Genomic DNA, 19710 nt, shown 5'->3' with positions numbered 1-19710 from the left:
ATGAGACTAATTCATGTCCTGTTTAGGAAATGAATGTTAGCTTGTGAAAATTAGATTATTATTGTTTACTAGTTTCAGTGAATTTAATGAAATTGTTTCATTGCTCTCAAAATAATTTTTTAACTACCGGTTTCTATTAACAACAACAAAAAAAAAAAAAACCAAAAAAAAACCAAACAAAAAACAAAAAACAACAACAAAAAAAGGCAAGTCACAAAGTAAAATTAGTCAACATTTAGATTGAAAATACTGTTATATGACTATGACCAAATTAGAACTATAATCAGGGGAATGAAAGTGTTCATATTGTCTGTGTGGAGCTTTTTTTCAGTGGGAAGTTATCATAGAAGACTAAGATTAGTTAGAAATACTGGCATGCACCAGTATATTTATTACTGTGCACCTCAAATGACCTTTTAAGCCTTTGTACTTTGGACTGATCTGAGAAAATGCAAAATCTAAAGAAAATCAATGAAAGTATGCTGAACATGTGCTCAACAAGCCATATGGAGAAAGCAGCAAGCAAAATGAGAAAGTAATTATTAAAAGATTTATTGTTCTTGGAAGATTAGAGACCCGTTTGCATAGAAATAATTAAGATATGAGGCTACCTGCAGGTACTCCCAAAAACTGCTGCACTGTGATAGAGACTTGAAAAAAAATACACAGCTCATATTCATTGGGAGACCAAGAGTGCAAATTATTAGAACATGTTCCTTCCCAAATTATTGCAGAGGAGAAATAACATGAACAGAAGCTGTGATACTTGAAAGCCGTGAGTCTTCCTAGACCTGTTAAAGGACTGATATACGTTTTCTGGAATTAAGAATGTAGTGTACCATTACATTTAGAGTGTAATACAGAATGTGGATGGGAAAAGGAAAAAAAAAGCAACAGCCAGTCTCCTTTTTATCTTCATAATTTTTGCCTTTTTTTTACAATTAATTGCGTTTAGAATAAGGTGCTATATATTCATGTCTTTTATTTACTGGGTTCAGTTAGACATATCCCATGTTTAATGATGTGCACAAGCGTAACTTCTGCAGGTTTGTGTCCTGGAATAAACTGATGACATAAGTTGTAATAGAAATGTGTACATGGATAGTTTCCTAAATCGCTATAACCACCCAAGCAATTCTAACGGGGGAGTGTGTTCTAACATCCTTGTCATTCTGTTAATTTTTATCTTCCACAAATTAGTATTTTCTTAGAGAGTGCAGTTTTCACTAATGTGATGTTCTGAATGAATGCTGTTGCTGTGAACATCTGTCAAACCTTGGGTTTGTAATTGCAAACATAAACTAATAGGCAGACCCTCAGAAACATTAAACTTGTAGCTCTTTTAAGTTTAAAACATTCAGTTCCTAGTGCTGATTGTCAGTAAATGATGCTGTGGCAACATACTATTTTCTGTTGGGATTTTTTTTTTTTTTTTAAAAAAAAAAAAGAATTTTAAGTGGGTGAATAACTATGACAGTGCATTTCAATAAGTGAAGATTAACACCTTTTTGTGGACATGGCAATGATTGCAAATAATATTTTATATTGAATTCACAAATCTTTTCACACACTAACTTGCGCATGGGGCTTTCTAATCAATGATTACCAGTTCTTTAAAGTGAGATTGGAAGAAAAAGTCATCAAAATGCTAAAGTGTTTTCTTCTGGTAGGAGGTATGTTACAGATAGCGTTAGTAAAATAATAAAATGTAAAAGGCTTTTAACACGTGCCATCAGATGAATAAACTTTAGACCTCAGTTCAAAACATGCTATTATTTAAATGTATGTGTAGTCATTGCTAACCTGAAAGATTAGATCTCATTGCTGAAATTTTAGGTATCCCTAGCATGTACTTAGTTGGGGGGAAGAAAAAAAAAAAAAAAAAAAAAAAAAAAAAAAAAAAAAAAAAGCATAGTCAGAAGACCTTTTTGAGATCGGTTTGAAGTGAATATGCTAAAAAGTCACTCAGTGGAAAAGGGATCATTGGTGTAGTAGCTGCTAACTGCTGGCCCAGATGATAGTCACATATTCATAAAGTCACCCAAAGCCATAGCAAAGATCTCAAACTACTAGCTTGACATGTAGTGATTATTCAGAGATATTGCACATGTCACTCTGTACATGATAGGCATGTTTGATTAATACATATTTCCTCAGTGGTATAAAAGTTAGAATGCCTGTTATCTTTAATAGGAGAGCAAGATTTAGCTTCTCTGTCTGCTGTCTTCTCTTACATTAAAAAATAATGTTGTGATTAATGAGTAGTGACATGCTACATATTTTTTCTTGTTCATAAAAATCTGAGCTGGCAAGTTATCTGAACTAAGTGAAGGATATATTTGAGGGGGTTAGTGCAATGTGAAAGTCTACATAAGGGATTTTATTTCTTTAATGAATACATATAAATGACTGAAATGATTATGATTGTTATTAGATATGTATGTATGTGTATATATATACTGATCTTTTCTTTCCCCCCTCTCTCAGGACCCTGCCTGCCTAATCCATGTCATAATGGTGGGATATGTGAAATCAGTGAAGCGTACCGAGGCGACACATTCATAGGATATGTTTGTAAATGTCCGGATGGATTTAATGGGATTCACTGCCAGCACAGTAAGTTCCACATGGTAACTTTTATTGTATTTATAGATAGGAGCTTTTTTATTGCTTGCAGTGCTGCGGATTAATATCAGATCTGGTTTTCTGAGGTGTATCAATCTTTCACCTTTCTATTATGAGCAAGCTAATACTACTGAATACTAATACTACTACCTTCAGAAAATGACCTTACTTCAAACTTACTGGACGCAACAGTACATAATTTGCTAGGCATATTCTAGAGCATGGTAAGGAAAAGTAAGCGCATTTAGGATAGATTTAATGAAAAAGCATATTTGAAATAGTAGGGAACTCTTCTTATCTTGGACATTTGTGTGTTTGATTAACACTAGACAAAAGTGGAAAGAATAACTGAACGTAATTTGTGAATAAATGTATGTTTTAGAATTTTCTTTCCTATGCATTTATAAATTATGAAGAGATGTTTTGAAATACTGTACTTAAATTCAGGGGCAAAAGTTCCAGACTTAAATTGGATGTACAGTGAATGACGTTTAAAATACAGTATCTGAACCTGGTTTTATTTTCCTGGTTTAGGGTCAGATCGGGAACAGCCAGTCAGTATCCTGGTCTTAGAGTGTGTAGTTAGAGAAATGACAAGTAGCCATATGGGAGGGAAAAAAAACCAAAACAAAACAAAACAAACAAACCACCAACCAAATTTGAGATTTCAGTAATATCTCCTGGTGGGATTATAGCAAGATCTACACTTCACCAACCAAAAATTTTAAGAATACCTGTTGCATTTTTTTTTGTGCTCATACTGAAAATTACAGGTCCCTGTTTCTCTAATTAATGTCATCAAAGTTCTGTGTGATCAAACCCAATTAGTAAGACCTATGCATGTACATCTGCAAGTGACTGATCAGATTGTGTTCTAACCTATAAACGTAATTTACATTATCTATTTGTCACTTAAATTGAAGCTGTTTTGTTGTTTGTTTTGTTTGGTTTTTTTTTTTCATATGTAAAACTCATTTAGAACAAGTGCTTGCCTAAGGAGAAACTTGTGTGCCAAATTGGTGTTTTATTTTGTGCAATAAAGCGCAGCATGGTTCTTAAAATCCCATGTTATTGATGCATTTGGAAGCCAACCGTTAGTCGGTTAGAAGGTTAAAAACTCAAACAAACAGTCAAGAATCCAGTTCCATTTCACATGAAAGATAAATCCAGTCATTCAAATCAGAGTGAATAAGCACTGAATCCAGTCTACCTTAATTAAGTGCCCATTTAGATACTTGTCTATAATTTGAAGTGTCAGGAACCAATACAGTCCAGCTCATATAACTACTTGCGTTCATTATGTTCCTTATATACTCAATGGAAAGTGTCTCCAAAGACCTCAATATGGATATTCAATTTCATTAACATTGGCCACACTCTCCCCTCAGTTAATTACGTAGGTAACATAGGCCGTCCCACTGACTTGATCGAGTTAAAATATGTGTCTATCTCTTCTACTGGGAACATGGAAATATTGGATATTATCCATTCCTTTGGGATCTGTTCCGTCTAGCCCTGATTCTGGGGGTGGCCTTCTAGTGGAGCTGACTGCCAGCAACAGCCATACTGACTTTCTTTTGGTATAATGGTCATATCATTAGAGCACTCAGTCAAGACAGGGGACTGAGTTCATCATGTAATCGTGATGGCAAAAGATAGTCATTGGCAGCCTTTAAATCGTATAGCCAGGAGTTCACAAGTCTCAAGACTAGAGGAGCTGGCAAGAGTATGGCTAGCTGTTACCCAGTAGTTATACCAGCTTAAAAATTATCCCTGGGCTAAATCATGAGTGCAGTACCTTGTGGTTCCAGACCCTGGTCCTCATACTTCATGCATTTCACATGAGTCTGCCACCTGATAAGTGGAGCATGTCATTGGAGAGTGGAAAGACAAAGCTGTAGCTTCATCCTTGTGAGTGCTGTAAGTGAGCATACAGATAGTCCACTTCTTTGTGCCATTGATGTCTAGTCATATGGAGGAGCTTGTGTGAAAACATCCTTATGCAGCCTAACGTTCTCAGGCATCCTCCATCATGGGACCAGTCACATAGTCAGTGTGTGATGCACAATGCTTCTCCTTCCATTTAATGTCAAAGAGGGGACCTTTGTTAAGGAGGCAATGAAATGAGTAACAGCACAAATTTTCATCAAGCGAAATGCATGCTGAGGGTGTCCTGTCTGGAAAATATCATCTCTTGTTGCCTAAATTAATGAAAAAAATCATATAGTAGTGTATCATACAGTAATTCATTGTAGTTTTTTTTCTGGGTCATCGGTATCCTTTTAAAAATATTCAGTTATGTAACAGTTAACTAACAATCCTGATAATCAGCAACATGTATTTATACCAACTTCAGAATAGAGTTCTCATGGGGTGATTCAGATTTATTGTGGAGAGACTAGAACCCGAGAAGGCAGCTAAATTGATTTGAGATAAGACAAGTTTATGTGAACAGTTACTCTTTGGGGGGAGAATGAAATTCAGTCCTTTTCAGATAATCTGATTTAAGATGTGATAATAAAACATACACAGTATATAGGTGTTCAGAGGGTCTCTAAGGATGTCAGCTATAAGAAGCAGTGGAGGAGGTCTCTGCAGTCAGGAAGAAGTATGGGACTTCCAGTGATGGACTTAATATAACTCTTTTATATGATAACCCTTTAGCTCACTTCACAAAGTTCCTTTGGTACAAATTCCTCTGCTTCATAAAGTTTAGCAATTCAATTCTGAACTCACTGTAAATCAAGTAAGAAGTCTGTCAAAGTAGTTCTATCATAAAAAGGTAAATTAAAATGATCTCATTGCAGAACATGTATCTTCATCTAAACTGTTAAGAGTTCCAGAAATCACATTATACCTCCCTTGTACAAGGTTTTTTATCTTGGATTTCTTTCATGTCTAATATTCTGTTGCTAAATCAATTAAGCTAGGTGATTGATTTGGCAGTTGAGATACATTCCCAAAGCTGGTATTCTGTCATTTGCATCAACATCCTGTCAATATTTCTAAGATTCCTTGACCTTTTACCCATGTAAGTAAGTAATATGTAAATTATAAAAGAGATCATTAGCAATTTCACTGATTGTATAGTCTAGATTTATTGCAAAACTGATATTAATTGGCAGACGTTGTCTGAAAAGATTCTGATTCCCCAGTGGCAAAAAAGGAAAACAAAGTTTCCCCTTTCAGGGCTCATAAACTAACCAATGTTTGGATTGGAAAGTCTACCTCAGGTGGAAACCTGGGCAGATTTTTGTGGTAATACACAAGAACAATACGTTCTTGAATTCTTCCTCTGTTATTTAAGAGGCATTTCATATCTGATTGGTATGAAGATTCTTCCCGAACTCTGTCCAGGTTGCAGTCTGTCATACTGTTAATGTGTGGTGCCCTGGCTCTCAAATGCACTACTCACAGTATCTAGCGACGAGAAGAGAAGAGTTGTTTGTGAAAATGACCTTGAGGTAAGGCAAGTCTCCCTACAGTCTTACTACACTGAGAAAGAAGCTCTTCCAGATAGTAGCTTAGAGCACCTAAATTCCTGAAAATAGCCTACAACTCATGCCCAGGAAGACCAAGGCATACTCTGCAGTGGTGATGCTCATTCATAGGAGCAGGAAATAATTTTGTTCTTTCACTATCACTTTGACTGAAAGCTATGTAAATATATGGCCCTGTCATTCACCAGAAAGAAGCATGAAATTGTTGGATTTTATAATTCCCTTTTCTTTAGCTGTGGATTTCAAGTCAATATTCTGGGATCTTTTCAACTTTTATTGAAGAAAGCCTACTACTATTCATGAACCAGCATCTGTTGTTGAACTATCAACCTCACTAGTCACTCATGACAGATGAAAATGCTGGACAAACAGTTGCTGTTCAGATAACTAATGTCTTCATCTACATTATATACAGGGATTATACTGTCACCTATTAAAATAACCTAGAAATACAGATCTGCAGAACAACTCAAAATCCATGGAAATAGCCAGAAGAATTAAATAGTCAGTTGTTCAAAAAAAAAAAAAATAAAAAAAAATCTGTAACCTTGAGAGCTATAGACAATATACATTACTGTGATTATCAGATAGAGACTGCTTGCTGAGGAAACTGAGTCATTAGTAACAATATATGTCAAAGTGTGGGTTTCTGGCTGCCACATAACTAACTGAAATGACATGGAGATCCAACCAGAAAAAATCAAGTTTGAAACAATAAAGAGTTCAGATTTAAGAGTTTGATTTGGATGTGGGTTTATATTCTGGGGATCATTAACTCTGTCAGTCATAACTAAATGCCTTGCAGTCCAAGAAGAATAAAGGTTATTAATCAAACACATTTAATAATGTAAGCAAGCTCTTCTCAGTGTTTTGTAGAGTTCTTCTTTCTACGTCCCTGTCATAGATGTTCTGTGGTATTTACATCTGCTACGTTAGCGTATTGGGAAACTGCACGGATGGGGGCCATGTGGCAGAGCATCAGCTCACATTCTGATTGTACGTTGAGGCATCATCTCAACTACACATAGGGCAGTGGCTTTTAGCTGTGGGGCTGCAACTAGAAAGGCCAGTGGCCATGCATTTCTGGCCAGCTGATGAAATGCATCATCTACAGCTTCAACTCTACCAGCAAATTCAAATCCTGGTAACTTTTCTAGGTACTAGGAAGAAATACATGTGAGGAAGCTGTTGAACATCGCGTGGCATGGATTTTGTTTGTTACAATGAGTGAGTGTTCTTGCTAAACCATTCCTGGCTGCAGTTTGGTGGCAGAGCGCTCCTGAAGCCATTCCCCACCAGTGGTTTTCATGCAGTTGTCTTGTTTTTGAGGCAAAACCCAGTTGTATCTGACATAGATGCAGCTTGTTCCAAGCCAGCTGTCTCCCTAGCTGAGTAGGTAATTTTAATGTACTAGGGTACATTACCAGATGTTCATCCCATGCTTCTGCTGATAAACACTGACAATGGTTTCTCCTTTGGGAAGAAATATCTGTTTGAGGAGTTCTAAATCAAACCCAGATGTTCATTTTTATTTCTGGAGGAGGGTTAATTTTCATAGAAATTAGCAGTATGTGTAGTTTTAACAAATTATATATATTTATATATATTTTTATATATAGCTTACTACTACTCCATAAATATTAGAGTAGTAGTAAGCTATATAGTATAGTAGTAGTAACTTACATGTATAATCAGTATGTCCTGGGGAGCTTATACATCTAAGTGTTGTTGATCTGAAGTCTGAAAACTATTCCCATGTCTGACCAGTAACTTAGATGAGAAATGAAGCTTTGAGGAAGGATATACCATTGCTCATTTGGGAATCTTCTACAATTTTGCTTAATTGAAATCTAAGAGGAAGTGGGCAATTTGAAAGACATCTAAGAGAGATCACCAATAAAGAATAGAAAAGCAAATATCCAGGTTATTGGAAGAAAAGTCAATAAAATATGATTCCTAAAATGGAATCTGTGTAAGGGGACAAAAAGGAGAGCACAGAAATGGCAGAACCACCAGGTATGGGAGCACAGTAAGTGTTTGCCCCATTCAATGAAGTCCAGGAAAACTTTTGTGTGAAACTACCTAGAAAAACAGATGCCTCTAATGAGGTAAAAAAATTATGACTTTGTTAGTTGAAACCAGAGAAAAGTTTTAATAATTAATCTTAACAACAAATGTGTTGTGGGATTGTACAATAGTAACAATTTTTGGGGTATTGGAAGTAGCACTTTGTTTTCCTTGAAATCCAAATAAATAACTTGGTTAAAGCAGTAGGTGACTGAGCTAAGACTGCCTGAAGTGCAGAAAGAAAAAGCATTAAATCTCATGTAATAGACCAACACTGGATACTTCTCAGAAGGGGTCAAGACACACTCGCTATCAAAAGATGGGGCATAACTTGCCCCCTACTTGGAGATGTTATTTCATTCTGTAATAGTTAGAGATTGGCTTAAATTCCCAGGTAAGCAGCATAATATCCCCTTCAGTTTTGCTTCACTCTTGTTAGCATTTGCTTATATAGCACTGTTTATTCTTCTCAACCCATACACACTTCCAGTAGCTTTTTTCTCATGTTGAATTACTGACCTTAATGATTTCCTGATGCACTGAGTTTCATAGTCTAATTATGCTGTATATTGAAAAAAAATCCCTTTACAATTTCAAACCTTCTGTCTTTCAGCATCTTTAAGTGTTTCTTTCTTTGTGTATTATAAGACTAGAAGAAAAGCAGCCTTTAAGTGCCTTCTGTAATGCTACTTATTATTTTGCATACATTTGTCATGCTCCCTTTTATTTTTCCTGTGGAAACAGTTAAAATTGTTTCCTTTTCTGTTTCATATGAGAGTTTTTCCAGCACTTTTAAACGGTTCCTCAGTGGCCTTCTCAAAGTCTTTTTTTTCCTGTGGTATATTTTACTGAGACAATGAGCTATACTGAAGACAAAGCTGTGCCATTTATTTGGCAGAATATCCTTACAGTACTTTCTATATTCTTTATGCAGCATTTTGTTGGAAGTTTCTTTTCGATTTTTCCTGTTTTAACCAGAACTGAATGTTAAGCTGAGGCTTTTACTAAGCTGCCTTCTTTGATGCCTAAGTTTCTTTCATAAGATGTCATAGTGGGAGGAGATAGATCTTCCTGATTGCTTTGGGGTTTTATGGGGATATTGAACAGAGGGGTGGATTTCTTATGACCTATACACTGACTGAACTATACAATGAATAGTACTTTTAACAAGTTTCTATGGTATGAAAGTCACTTAGGTTGTCAATAGCCATTATAAACATCTTCTTTAGGAGGGTAAAACTCTCTTCCTCTACTCACTGTGTTTCTTAAGGATTAGTATTGTTCTACTGTGGGAAGAAATTAGTGTACAAGAAATGCATTAATTGATGTTTGATTGTCAAAGAAATTAAATTTCTTTATGTTCTGCATTAAAAAAATAACATATGGAGATATTTTGCTTTATAAAGTTCCTTTTTATATGTGAATCAATAATAAACACTGTATTAAAAAAGATCTCTGTAAATTCAGTAACAGTTATCCCATTGTAATGTCAGCATCACACATTCTCTCTTTTATAACATAAATATTATAATATGCTTTTTCACTGGATTTCCTCAGACTGAGAGTAACTGTTTATATTCCTGAATACATTACACAAAAATACTAGCAAAGGGTCTTGCAAATGTTGCATGAAAACACTTTTAAAAAACAAAAACCCTTCAAAGATTCCCTTTCAGATATTCAATAACTAGACTGCTTTTTTGAAAGGAATGTGTAAGTAGTCTTACATGACTTCGTTAAATTAGAATGTGGAAGAATATGTGGATTATACTGTTACACTCATTTTGTAGATAAATATGGTAAGAAAATTATGAGTAGTTTTAGGACTTCAGTATGAGAAGTTGAACTATGAGGTTCTTCAGCAACAGACAGGGAACTGGGCACTGATTCATCTGGCCTCTTCCACTGCTACTTTCATCAGTTGTCTTTTTTTTTTCCTTAAGCTATCATACCAGCAGTTGGAGTTTATATTTCTTACATATAATATCTCAACCAGATAGGGAAATTCACATAAAGGCATGATGATGCGCTCATCATTCAGACTTCAGTTTATATCAGTAGAAAGTTTTCTTGGATAAGAGCAGTAACAGTTAATTCAGTATCTCTTGATATGTTGCACTCATTCTTTATCACTTAATACTGCATTGTTCCATGCAGTATCCACTATATAAATATTTTCAGTTTTCTTCAAGATTGCACATGCAAATAAGCAAAAGCTATTATCTAGGACCTCAATGTCATTTTATTCTTTTTTGTTCTCCTTTTTTGGGTTCCCTTTCAGATTTAGCAAAAAGTACATGTTTGTTTCATTCCTGTTACAAAAAGTGTCACAGGGTTGTTTTCTTCATTGGAAAAGGTAATCTTGTAGTATCGAAATTATATTCTTTCCTTCCCTTTTCAGAACTTGAGTTGAGAATATGAGCATTTCTTACTGCTTTCCTTTTTGTATTTCATTTCCTAAATTTAGTATTCTGGTTTCGGCAGCTTTCCAGAAGTGTGACAATTATCCATTTTCTTTTCATTCAGTCTTAGCCTTCTCCGTGGGAACACCCTCAATGCTCTCTTAACAAGGACTGGCATAGAAAGACTCTGCAAAGGAAAACAGACTTTAAAGGGAGTAACAGTGATTGGAAAACCCAAACTCACCTTGTTTGTTAGTTTGATCCTTTAAATAGCATTACTGATCCAAAAAAATTTCTGTTATTGTAAACTTTTACCTTCACGATTGTCAGTTTGACAAACAGTACACTTTGTGAATGGGCCTGCTTTCCATGTCTTTATACAAATCCATCTTTATAAGAGTCAAAGAATGCTTGTTATGAAAGAGAAATATCCTTGGCTTTCTGTATAGTCATAAGTCCTTTTCTTAAAGCTCTGGACATGAGTTTTTTTGACAAAACCTTGAGATGCTAAGTGACTTATAAACTGAGATGTTCCCAAATTGTAAGGTATACAACTTTCCTTCAAGACAGTTCATCAAGAAGAAATTCTTAAGACAGTGTGTTAGCCACATTATTACATCAGTACGGAATAATTATTATTGAATGTGTTAATATTTGCAACCCTAATCCAATAGATGATACAGATCACAGAATCATAGACTGGTTTGGGTTGGAAGGGATCTTCAAACATTATGTAGCCCAACTCCCCTGCCATGGGCCTGGACGCCTTCCACTAGACCAGGTTGCTCAAAGCCCCATTCAACCCAGCCTTGAACACTCCCATGGGGGGAGCAGACACAACTTCTCTGGACAACCTGTTCCAACATCTCACCACGTTCGTTGTAAAAGTTCTTCCTAATATCTAATCCAAATCTACCCTCTCTTGGTTTAAAATTATTTCCCCTTGTCTTGTCTCTGTGGGCCCTGCTAAAATGTCTCTTTCCATCTTGCTTATAAGCCGTCCTTATATATTGAAAAGCTGCAATAAGGTCTTCCCAGAGCCTTCTCTTCTCCAGGCTGGACAACCCCAACTCACTCAGGCTTTCTCCATAGGAGGGGTGCTCCATCCCACTGACCAATCTTGTAGCCCTCCTGTGGAGGAGAATCCACTCTTAACAGGTCCATGTCTTTCTTGTGCTGATGACCCCAGACCAGGATGCAGTGCTCCAGGAGATGCAGCACGCATGAGAGTGGAGCAGGGAGAATCACCTCCTTAGACCTGCTGGCCACATTTCATATTATGTGCCCCAGAATATAATTAGCTTTATGGGCTGCCATTGTGCATTGCTGGCTCATGTCCAATTTTTCATCCACCAGCATCCCCAAGCCTTCTCTGCAGGGCTATTCTCAATCCATTCATTGCCCAGCCTGTATTGATATTGGGGATTACCCTGACCCATGAGCAGGGCTTGCACTTGGCCTTGTTGAACCTCATGAGGTTCACATGGGCCCACTCGCCAAGGCTGTCAGGGTCCCTCTGGTTGGCATCCCTTCCCTCAAGCATGCCAACTACACCACTCAGCTTGGTGTCATCTGCAAACTTGCTGAGGGTGCAATCGATTCCATACAAGATTTTGTACAAGAGTACACTTTACATACAAATGAACTGCAATAGAATTTTGGATGGTTAGAGGAAAAACACAGGAAAGCTGGAGCTGAACAAGCATCTGTTCTCTGTGCCTTCTCCACACTTTTTATGCCCATTTAGGTAGATGCAGGAAATTATAAGACAATTCAGCCATTGTGATGGTTTGGGATCAACACAGCCACACCACAGTTTTAAAGGAAGGATTGCTATCAGTCTTTGTTGCACTCACATGTTCATCACAGGTAGACTGGCACATTTCTGTGAGAAAGATAATGAAGATAAATGAAATTTTGAAATAAAACTCATTATTTAATGAGACAAAACTTGTAATTTAGAACTTCGTCACACAGTGGCATGGTCTGATCCATCTGTGTAGGAAGCAGCTGTTAGAAAAAAGATTAATTTTGTCATTTAGAGCTTTTTCTTGTTTTTTCTTTTTATTTTTCTGCTGCTCTAAGAACTACTGTGCTCAACCATCTGTGTGTGTAGGTGTGTCAAGGATGCAGAATTAAAATACTGTATTTGTGCTGGGAACTCATGCTGGCACACGGCTGTGCAGTTCCCTGTTACTATGTAGAAAGTATTTCCATTGTTCATTGAACTAGTTGAAAATTATGTGACTGACTTTAATGTTTGGAACTTGAACAATTCATATGGCAGTTTTTCTAAAAATTAAAGAAAAAAAAGTTAGTCATCAGGTGTTTTTGTTATACTACAGACCCAGTTAAGAGTCTGAAGAAGCCAAAGAACATTTTATAAGGAAGATCCAGAAATATATTCAGTAGTCTGCCTACTCTTTTGAAATTATAAGTAGTATATAGTCATGTGGATACACTTTTGAGATCAATGGGTTTATTTGGAAGTGGTATACGAGGTAGAGAAGGATATAATGTCAGACTCCTTACCTATGTGTGCAAAATTTGAAAAAACTGTACTTGGACTTGAAGCTCAATATGATGAGATAATAGTTTAATAGTAGATACCAATCTGCATTACAAATGTATTCTCTTTGTATTCATGAAATATCTCAAGCAAAACTCATGGTGCTGTCACATTTGCATATGAATACCCAGGATATTCTTCTAGCTTGCATTTATTCTGATGTGTTAAATAACATACAATTATTTCTGTAGGGCATCTGGATGAGTGTTTTAGTTTGAACCAGGACTGCATTTTTAAGGAAAAACTCTTGATCATCTCCACTTACTTTGCCTTGCTTCATGTGTCAGCAGTCTCAGAGCACAAGAACTGGATCCCTTTGAGATGAGAACAGTCTAAAAGAAAATAGTATGGTAGTCTAAAATTCCTCATGAACACACTAGTGGGTAAATGGGCATTCTGTCCACCCAGCCAGCCTAGAATTTGTACAGAGAAAACATCCCTAAGATATGTGTAGGGACATGCAGACACTGTCTTCATTTCTAATCATTTCACTCTACAGCTATAGTTCTGTAAGACCACACTACTTACAAATGTAGGCATAACCTGTCTGTACCTATGTTTTTCTCCAAGTACACTGAAAATATTAATAGGTCTTGTTTATCTTCCTTTCTTTTCTTATGACTTGTTAATGCCTGACATCATGAGAGGCACCTGGTTTTCTACAGTCTCATGATCTGGCTAGAATTTTGGTTAATCCTCTGGTGTGATTGCCTGATACTGCCAAAAGTGATGATTCCCATCTTCCCTAAGAAAATATCCCCATCAGACTTCAGCCTGGCTTATCTGGAAATGTACAAACTAACCAGAAGAAGGGATTATCAGTGGGATCAGGTCACTGAATGTAGCCAGTGGTAGGTCCTAGAGAAGTGGGGAGTTGGGAACATGCAGAAGGACATGAAGGTGGAATTGGCAGCTCTATGTTTCTAACAAATTAGATGTAATGCTGGAACTGATAAGTCCTTTTTGGGTAACTGCTGTTAATAAAAGCGTAGATACTCCTAAGGCTTTCCAGAGGAGCTTATTTGTTCTTACTCTAAAACTTTTCTGTCCAAGTTCACAGAGCTTCAGTAGTTGCTTATCATCTCAGAAGGACTTCTGATGAGATCGGTGCTCGGCCATGGATGAGCAATAATTATAGCATTTAAGAATTGCCCCCTTAAAACAAAGCACAAGCAGTGAATTGATGGTCTGTGGTCCAGATGTGCATGCATTACACCATAAAAGAGAATTTAAATTGCTATTTACCTGCAAATAATAGATAAGTTTTGTAATCTTGTCAGATTTCATTTTATCCTCTATACAAGTCAGTAAAGGATCTGATTCTGAAATGTAATCTGTGTGATCCTTCTGTGTATCTAGCAGAACTAGTTATGCATACAATCATTACTCTCATATAGTTCTTAGAGTTTATTTAAAAGCAACACTCTCTTCCATACCAGTAGTTTCCATCACCAGAGAGAAATTAGTCTGCTCTTTTCGCATACTTTCTATTTTCTTTGTCAGTCATACTTGATATTTAAGGAGCTTCAGAATAACACTGTGGAAAACTTTCAATAAAATTTGGAAAAAAGTAAAACGTAAAAAGAACCTTTGCCTGAATGTAAAACTCAGAGTTTGCAGTATTTATTTCTGACTTCGTTATTTCAGTGCTTTAACAGAGAGAAAACCTCCTTCATCTTTTACAGGGATTGTACCACCTGAGGCCTTAAGTTACGGTACAGATTATATGTCTAGACTGGAAAGCAATTCCTTAGCTGCTAAACATAGTTGTGGAAAACCCATAGACCTGTTTGGATAGGTCTTATTTGATGTGATCATCAACCAAAGGTGACATTGCCTGAGCCAGCAACCATAAATACAAGTTCCAGTTCTGAGAGGTGTTTTTAGTGCAGGACATATAACTCTCTGTGAATCATGAAGAGCAACCAGGGTGTATGTGCCCTGAGATAATAGAGCTGTCAGTCAGGTGAGACAGAAGTCCCTGCAATAAATATTTCTCTTCCTGCACTAGGCAGTCATTGGTGATGTGAGGAAACTACTTCATACATATCTTGTATCTTTATGGGCAGGGAGATGTGGTCTTTCTTTTCACCTTTGCAGAGGAGCAAAGGAAATTACTATAGTCCAAAAGAGAAAGTGATTGAGAAGTGATTAGCAAATAAGTGTATTTCCCACAGATAATACATACTCTATACATGGCATATATGCCATATGCATGTATCACGGAATCACAGAATTGTTTGTGTTGTAATAGACCTCTGGAGACCATCTTATCCAACTCCCATTGTCAAGAAGTATCAACCAGAGCAGAGTTGCCCAGGATGATGTCCAGTCGTGTTTTGAATATTTGCCCAGATGGAGACTCCACAGCCTCTCTCCAGTGTTTGACCACTCTCACTGTAAGAAAATGTGTTCAGATGGATTTTCCTATATTTTAAGCAGAGCCCACTGCCTCTTGTCCAGTCAGTGGGCACCAGTGAGCAGAGTTTGGCTCTTTGGTCTTCATTCCCTCCCATCAGAGATTTATACACATGGGTAAGATTCCCCTTAGCCTCTCCTTCTGCAGACTGACCAGTCTCAGCTCTCTCAGCATCATCTTGTAGGTCAGATGCTCCATTCCCATAGTCACCATGGCCCTGCACTAGACTCACTCCAGAAAGTCCATGTCTTTTTTACTGGGAAGCCCAGCACTGGACACAGCATTCCAGGTGCACTGTGATAGAAGTATCTAAGGTTAGGTTGGATGGGGCTTTAAGAAACCTGGTCTAGTGAAAGATGTCCCAGCGCACAGCAGGGAGGTTTGGAACTAAATGGTCTTTGAAGGTCACTTTCAGCCTAAACCATTCTACTATTCTGTTTCTTCCCAGTGGTGAGTAGAGAGGAACGATCACCTCTTGTTGACTTGCTCGCAATGTTCAGTCTAATGAAGCCCAGGATGGCTGTTGGGCACCTTTGTTGTGAAGGTTCATTGCTGTCTTATGGCCAACTTGTTGTCCACCAGGACCCACAAGTCCTTTTCTACCAAGCTGCTTTCCAGATGGTCAGCTTGCCAACATGTACTAGTGCACAGGGCTGTTCCTCCTCAGGGATAGAAGAAAGACTTTGCACTTGCCCGTGTTGAACTTCATGAGGTTCTTGTTCAGTCCATTTCTCCAGCCTCTGGATGGCAGCACACCCATCTGGCATGTCACCCACTCCTCCAAGTTTTCCATTATCAGCAAACTTGCTGAGGGTGTGCTGTGTCCCAGTCTGGGTCACTGATGAGGACGTTGAACAGTGTTGGCCCCTGTGTTCACACCTGGCATACACCACCAGTGACTTGCTTCCACCTGGACTTTCTGCTGCTCATCACCACGCTCTGGGCCCAGCCATTCAGCTGGTTTTTAATTAACCTCACTGTCCACTTATCTAACTTGCAATTGTCAGCCTGCCTATGAGGATGTTATGGGAGACAGTGTTAAAAGTCTTACTGAAGTTGAGGTAGACGATATCCACTGCTCACCCCCATCCACCGACCCAGTGACCTCACTGTAGAAGGCCGTATGCTTGGTCAAGCATGGTTTCTCCCTCAGAAATCCCTGCTGACTACTTTCCATCACAATCTTGTCCTTCATGTGTTGGGAAATTATTTCGAGGATGACTTTCTTCATCACTTTCCCGGGGACTGAGATGTGAATGACCAAGTTGTAGTTCCCAGGTCTTTCCTCTTGCTCTTATGTTTGTGTACATATACTATAGGCAAATGTATAATCCTTATAGGACTAAGGATATACCTATGGTGTAATGAACATAGCGATTTTCTATAGTGAATAACAGACATTTGGTTAATCATTTATTAAGCCACCCATTCATTTATTAACCCTCCATAACTCTTAAGTGATTTATAGATGTGTTCTTAATCTAATATTTGTCCCTGAATGTTAAGTGTGTTACTCTATAGCCACTAGAGGGAAAAAAAGGTTAGAGATCTGTGCCAAAAGACCCAACCCATTCTCCTACTTCCAGTGCTAGATTATTTCTATGATTAAATCTAACAATAACATTCATAAACAATAAAACATGCATATATTTATGAGCAACTAGGAATATAAATTTGAAAGATATTAGCAAATAGAAATTACTTTTACACAGCACATTTATGTGCACTTATGCAACATAAGTGCACTGAAGTCCCACAGACAACTTTTTGTGAGAGCTTAAATGAGATGTATATAGATTGGCCATAAAGGAATACACTTCACCCCGTGTATATCAAATACAGACATGTGAACAAATATAACCATCTGCTTTAGTCATTTTACAACATCCATCATCATATCCTCCAGGACTTGTTGGTCTAATAGCGTTTTTCAAAACGTGCCATGACTATACTCATGCGAAAAAGATACATCCCTATGCTCAGTCTATTCTGAAATGAATAAACAACTGCATTTTGAAAGAATACAATTATTTTGCAATATGTGAAGGGAAATATGCTAATTTACTGATCTGGGTTCAAACTTCCTTTGAAAATAATTGGTCTTCTTGCCATGAACCCACCTATGCTATTTTAACAAATAATCCAGTTAGAGGTTATAGTCTAATGCGGGATAATTTAAGTTTACTTGTGAAGTTGAGATTTTTGGATCATTGCTTGCAATATAAAATGATTCACAAGTTGATTCACTTTTTAATAAGATTTTTTTTTCAACTACAGTTGAAATGATTTGTCAAATACTTGTTATAAAAATAGCTTATTATTTTAATAAGGTTCATTGGAAACTATAAGAATTGTTGCCCTGAAGACATGCTTCTACAGTGTAAAATTAAATGGTAAGTTACTAATGGGATGAAGGTTTTCATGCCAGTATACAATAGAAGTAATTAAAAATGAAAAAGCTGCTTCAATTTATATAAAAACTTTTAAAGTAAACCCTTTTAAACTCATAAGGAAGGTCCTGGGAATGCTATTCCAAAAATTCTATTAAATTTAAATTACCTCAGATGAAAAGCCATTAAATATGTATTTGAACAGGTAAATAGAATATCCGAAAATACTGACATAGTCCGGTGTTGGAAGTCTGACTCCACAAAGAAAATTATAATAACTTTTTAGTGGCTATAACTAACAGATAAAAATTTTGCAAGTCAGACAGTAGGAGCCTATGTGCATTCAAATGTAATTGTTTGATCAGAGCCATAGTTAAGTTTTCTCATTTATTTTATGAGTGTTTTCAAAACCGAAGTAGGGACAAAAAATTATCCTCAAAATGCACAAAAAAGCATGAAAATAAAGCCACAAATATTGCTGTGAATACACAAGATGTATATTTACTTCAGCAAAGACTTCTGTAGAGCCCTACCTTATTTAGCATCTGCTCCAAGTCCTTTGAAGTCAACAGGCACTGCTCTACTCTCTGTCGCTCATGTTAGACTTTTACAAAATTAATTCTGTGATACACTCTTTTGCATAGTTTCCAATAGTTTCTAAGGAAAACTACTGAAAACAACTTTTGGACTGTAAAAATACAGAAATAATTACTATTTGCTCTTTTGCTGGAAAACCTATGCATTATAAAATGTGCATTGCATATAAAATGCTAAACGTGTATATTGGAGTGATGCATAAATTCTGCAGTCTTCAGAGGTTGCCCCTGTAGGTTCCTAGCAATTCTTAAACTGACTAATAATTTTATTTATTTCTTCTTCTGGCCTTAATTCAAAGTGCCAGAAGAAGAACAGTATTCTGCAAAATATATCATTGGATCTTTTTGTTGATAAGTTTTTTATTGTTAGTTTTCTAATAGTTCTATAGTTAATGTCAGCATTCTGAAAATTGTGGCTATAGTTACTATTGTATAGAAATGTATTCATAAGTGACTTGAAAACTTTAAATTGAATTTGGAAATTTTTGTGAGGGTTGCATAGGGGAAATGCCATTATAGAACATGAAGAAATACTTTATAGATGGATGCTACAGCTGGTTCACTGATACTATAACAGCATTACTTTGAACAGAGGTGTAAACTATACATGGAAAAGATGATAAATGAACTGGAGGGGAAAGAAATTAGTCATAATAAAAACTATTTTGTCAAAATTAAAAATGATTTTAATATGCCACATTCAATTTAATAAAATGTCATTTAAAAAAACTTCAAAATATGCTTTTATTTTCAGTTTCTCAGAACTCGATTTCTTTACAAATCAAAGTACTGTATAATCCAATTTTTCATGAAACAAGTTGACCTGAAATTGTTTTCCAATTTCCAAACTAAGGAAAAAGATCAGTGTTTACAGGTAGCATGAAGTCTTCTTTGTTTTGTCTTTTTCTTTTTTTTTGTTTTTGTTTTTGTTTTGTTTTGTTTTTTAAAGAGGGCTTGTTACAGAGACATAATGAAAACAGTATCAATTAGTCTAAGAAGCCAAAGAGAAGATAAAATTGCTTCGAAAGGCAGGCCTGTTCTACTAGGAAGGATGCTTAAGAGGCAATTTCTGACAGACCTATAGAGAGGATAGAAGCAACTGAACTCTTTTCAAAATTGTTCTTGTTACATGTTTAGACAGT

The 19710-nt window shown here is 36.6% G+C and overlaps 1 protein-coding gene across 2 annotated transcripts in view; it reads left to right on the top strand.

Moving 5' to 3' along the window:
* Nucleotides 1-19710, top strand: part of EDIL3 (EGF like repeats and discoidin domains 3) — a 202650-nt gene that overhangs the window by 73387 nt on the left and 109553 nt on the right. For both annotated transcript variants that reach the window (XM_026866612.1, XM_026866611.1), the window contains one exon: nucleotides 2488-2616. In XM_026866612.1, coding sequence (XP_026722413.1) covers nucleotides 2488-2616 — 129 coding nt within the window. The remainder of the gene's footprint in view (nucleotides 1-2487; nucleotides 2617-19710) is intronic.

This window comes from Athene cunicularia (assembly GCF_003259725.1).
Source record: "Athene cunicularia isolate RWA chromosome Z unlocalized genomic scaffold, athCun1 chrZ_part3, whole genome shotgun sequence".
NCBI lineage: Eukaryota > Metazoa > Chordata > Aves > Strigiformes > Strigidae > Athene > Athene cunicularia.
This window is presented reverse-complemented; position numbering and strand designations above follow the sequence as displayed.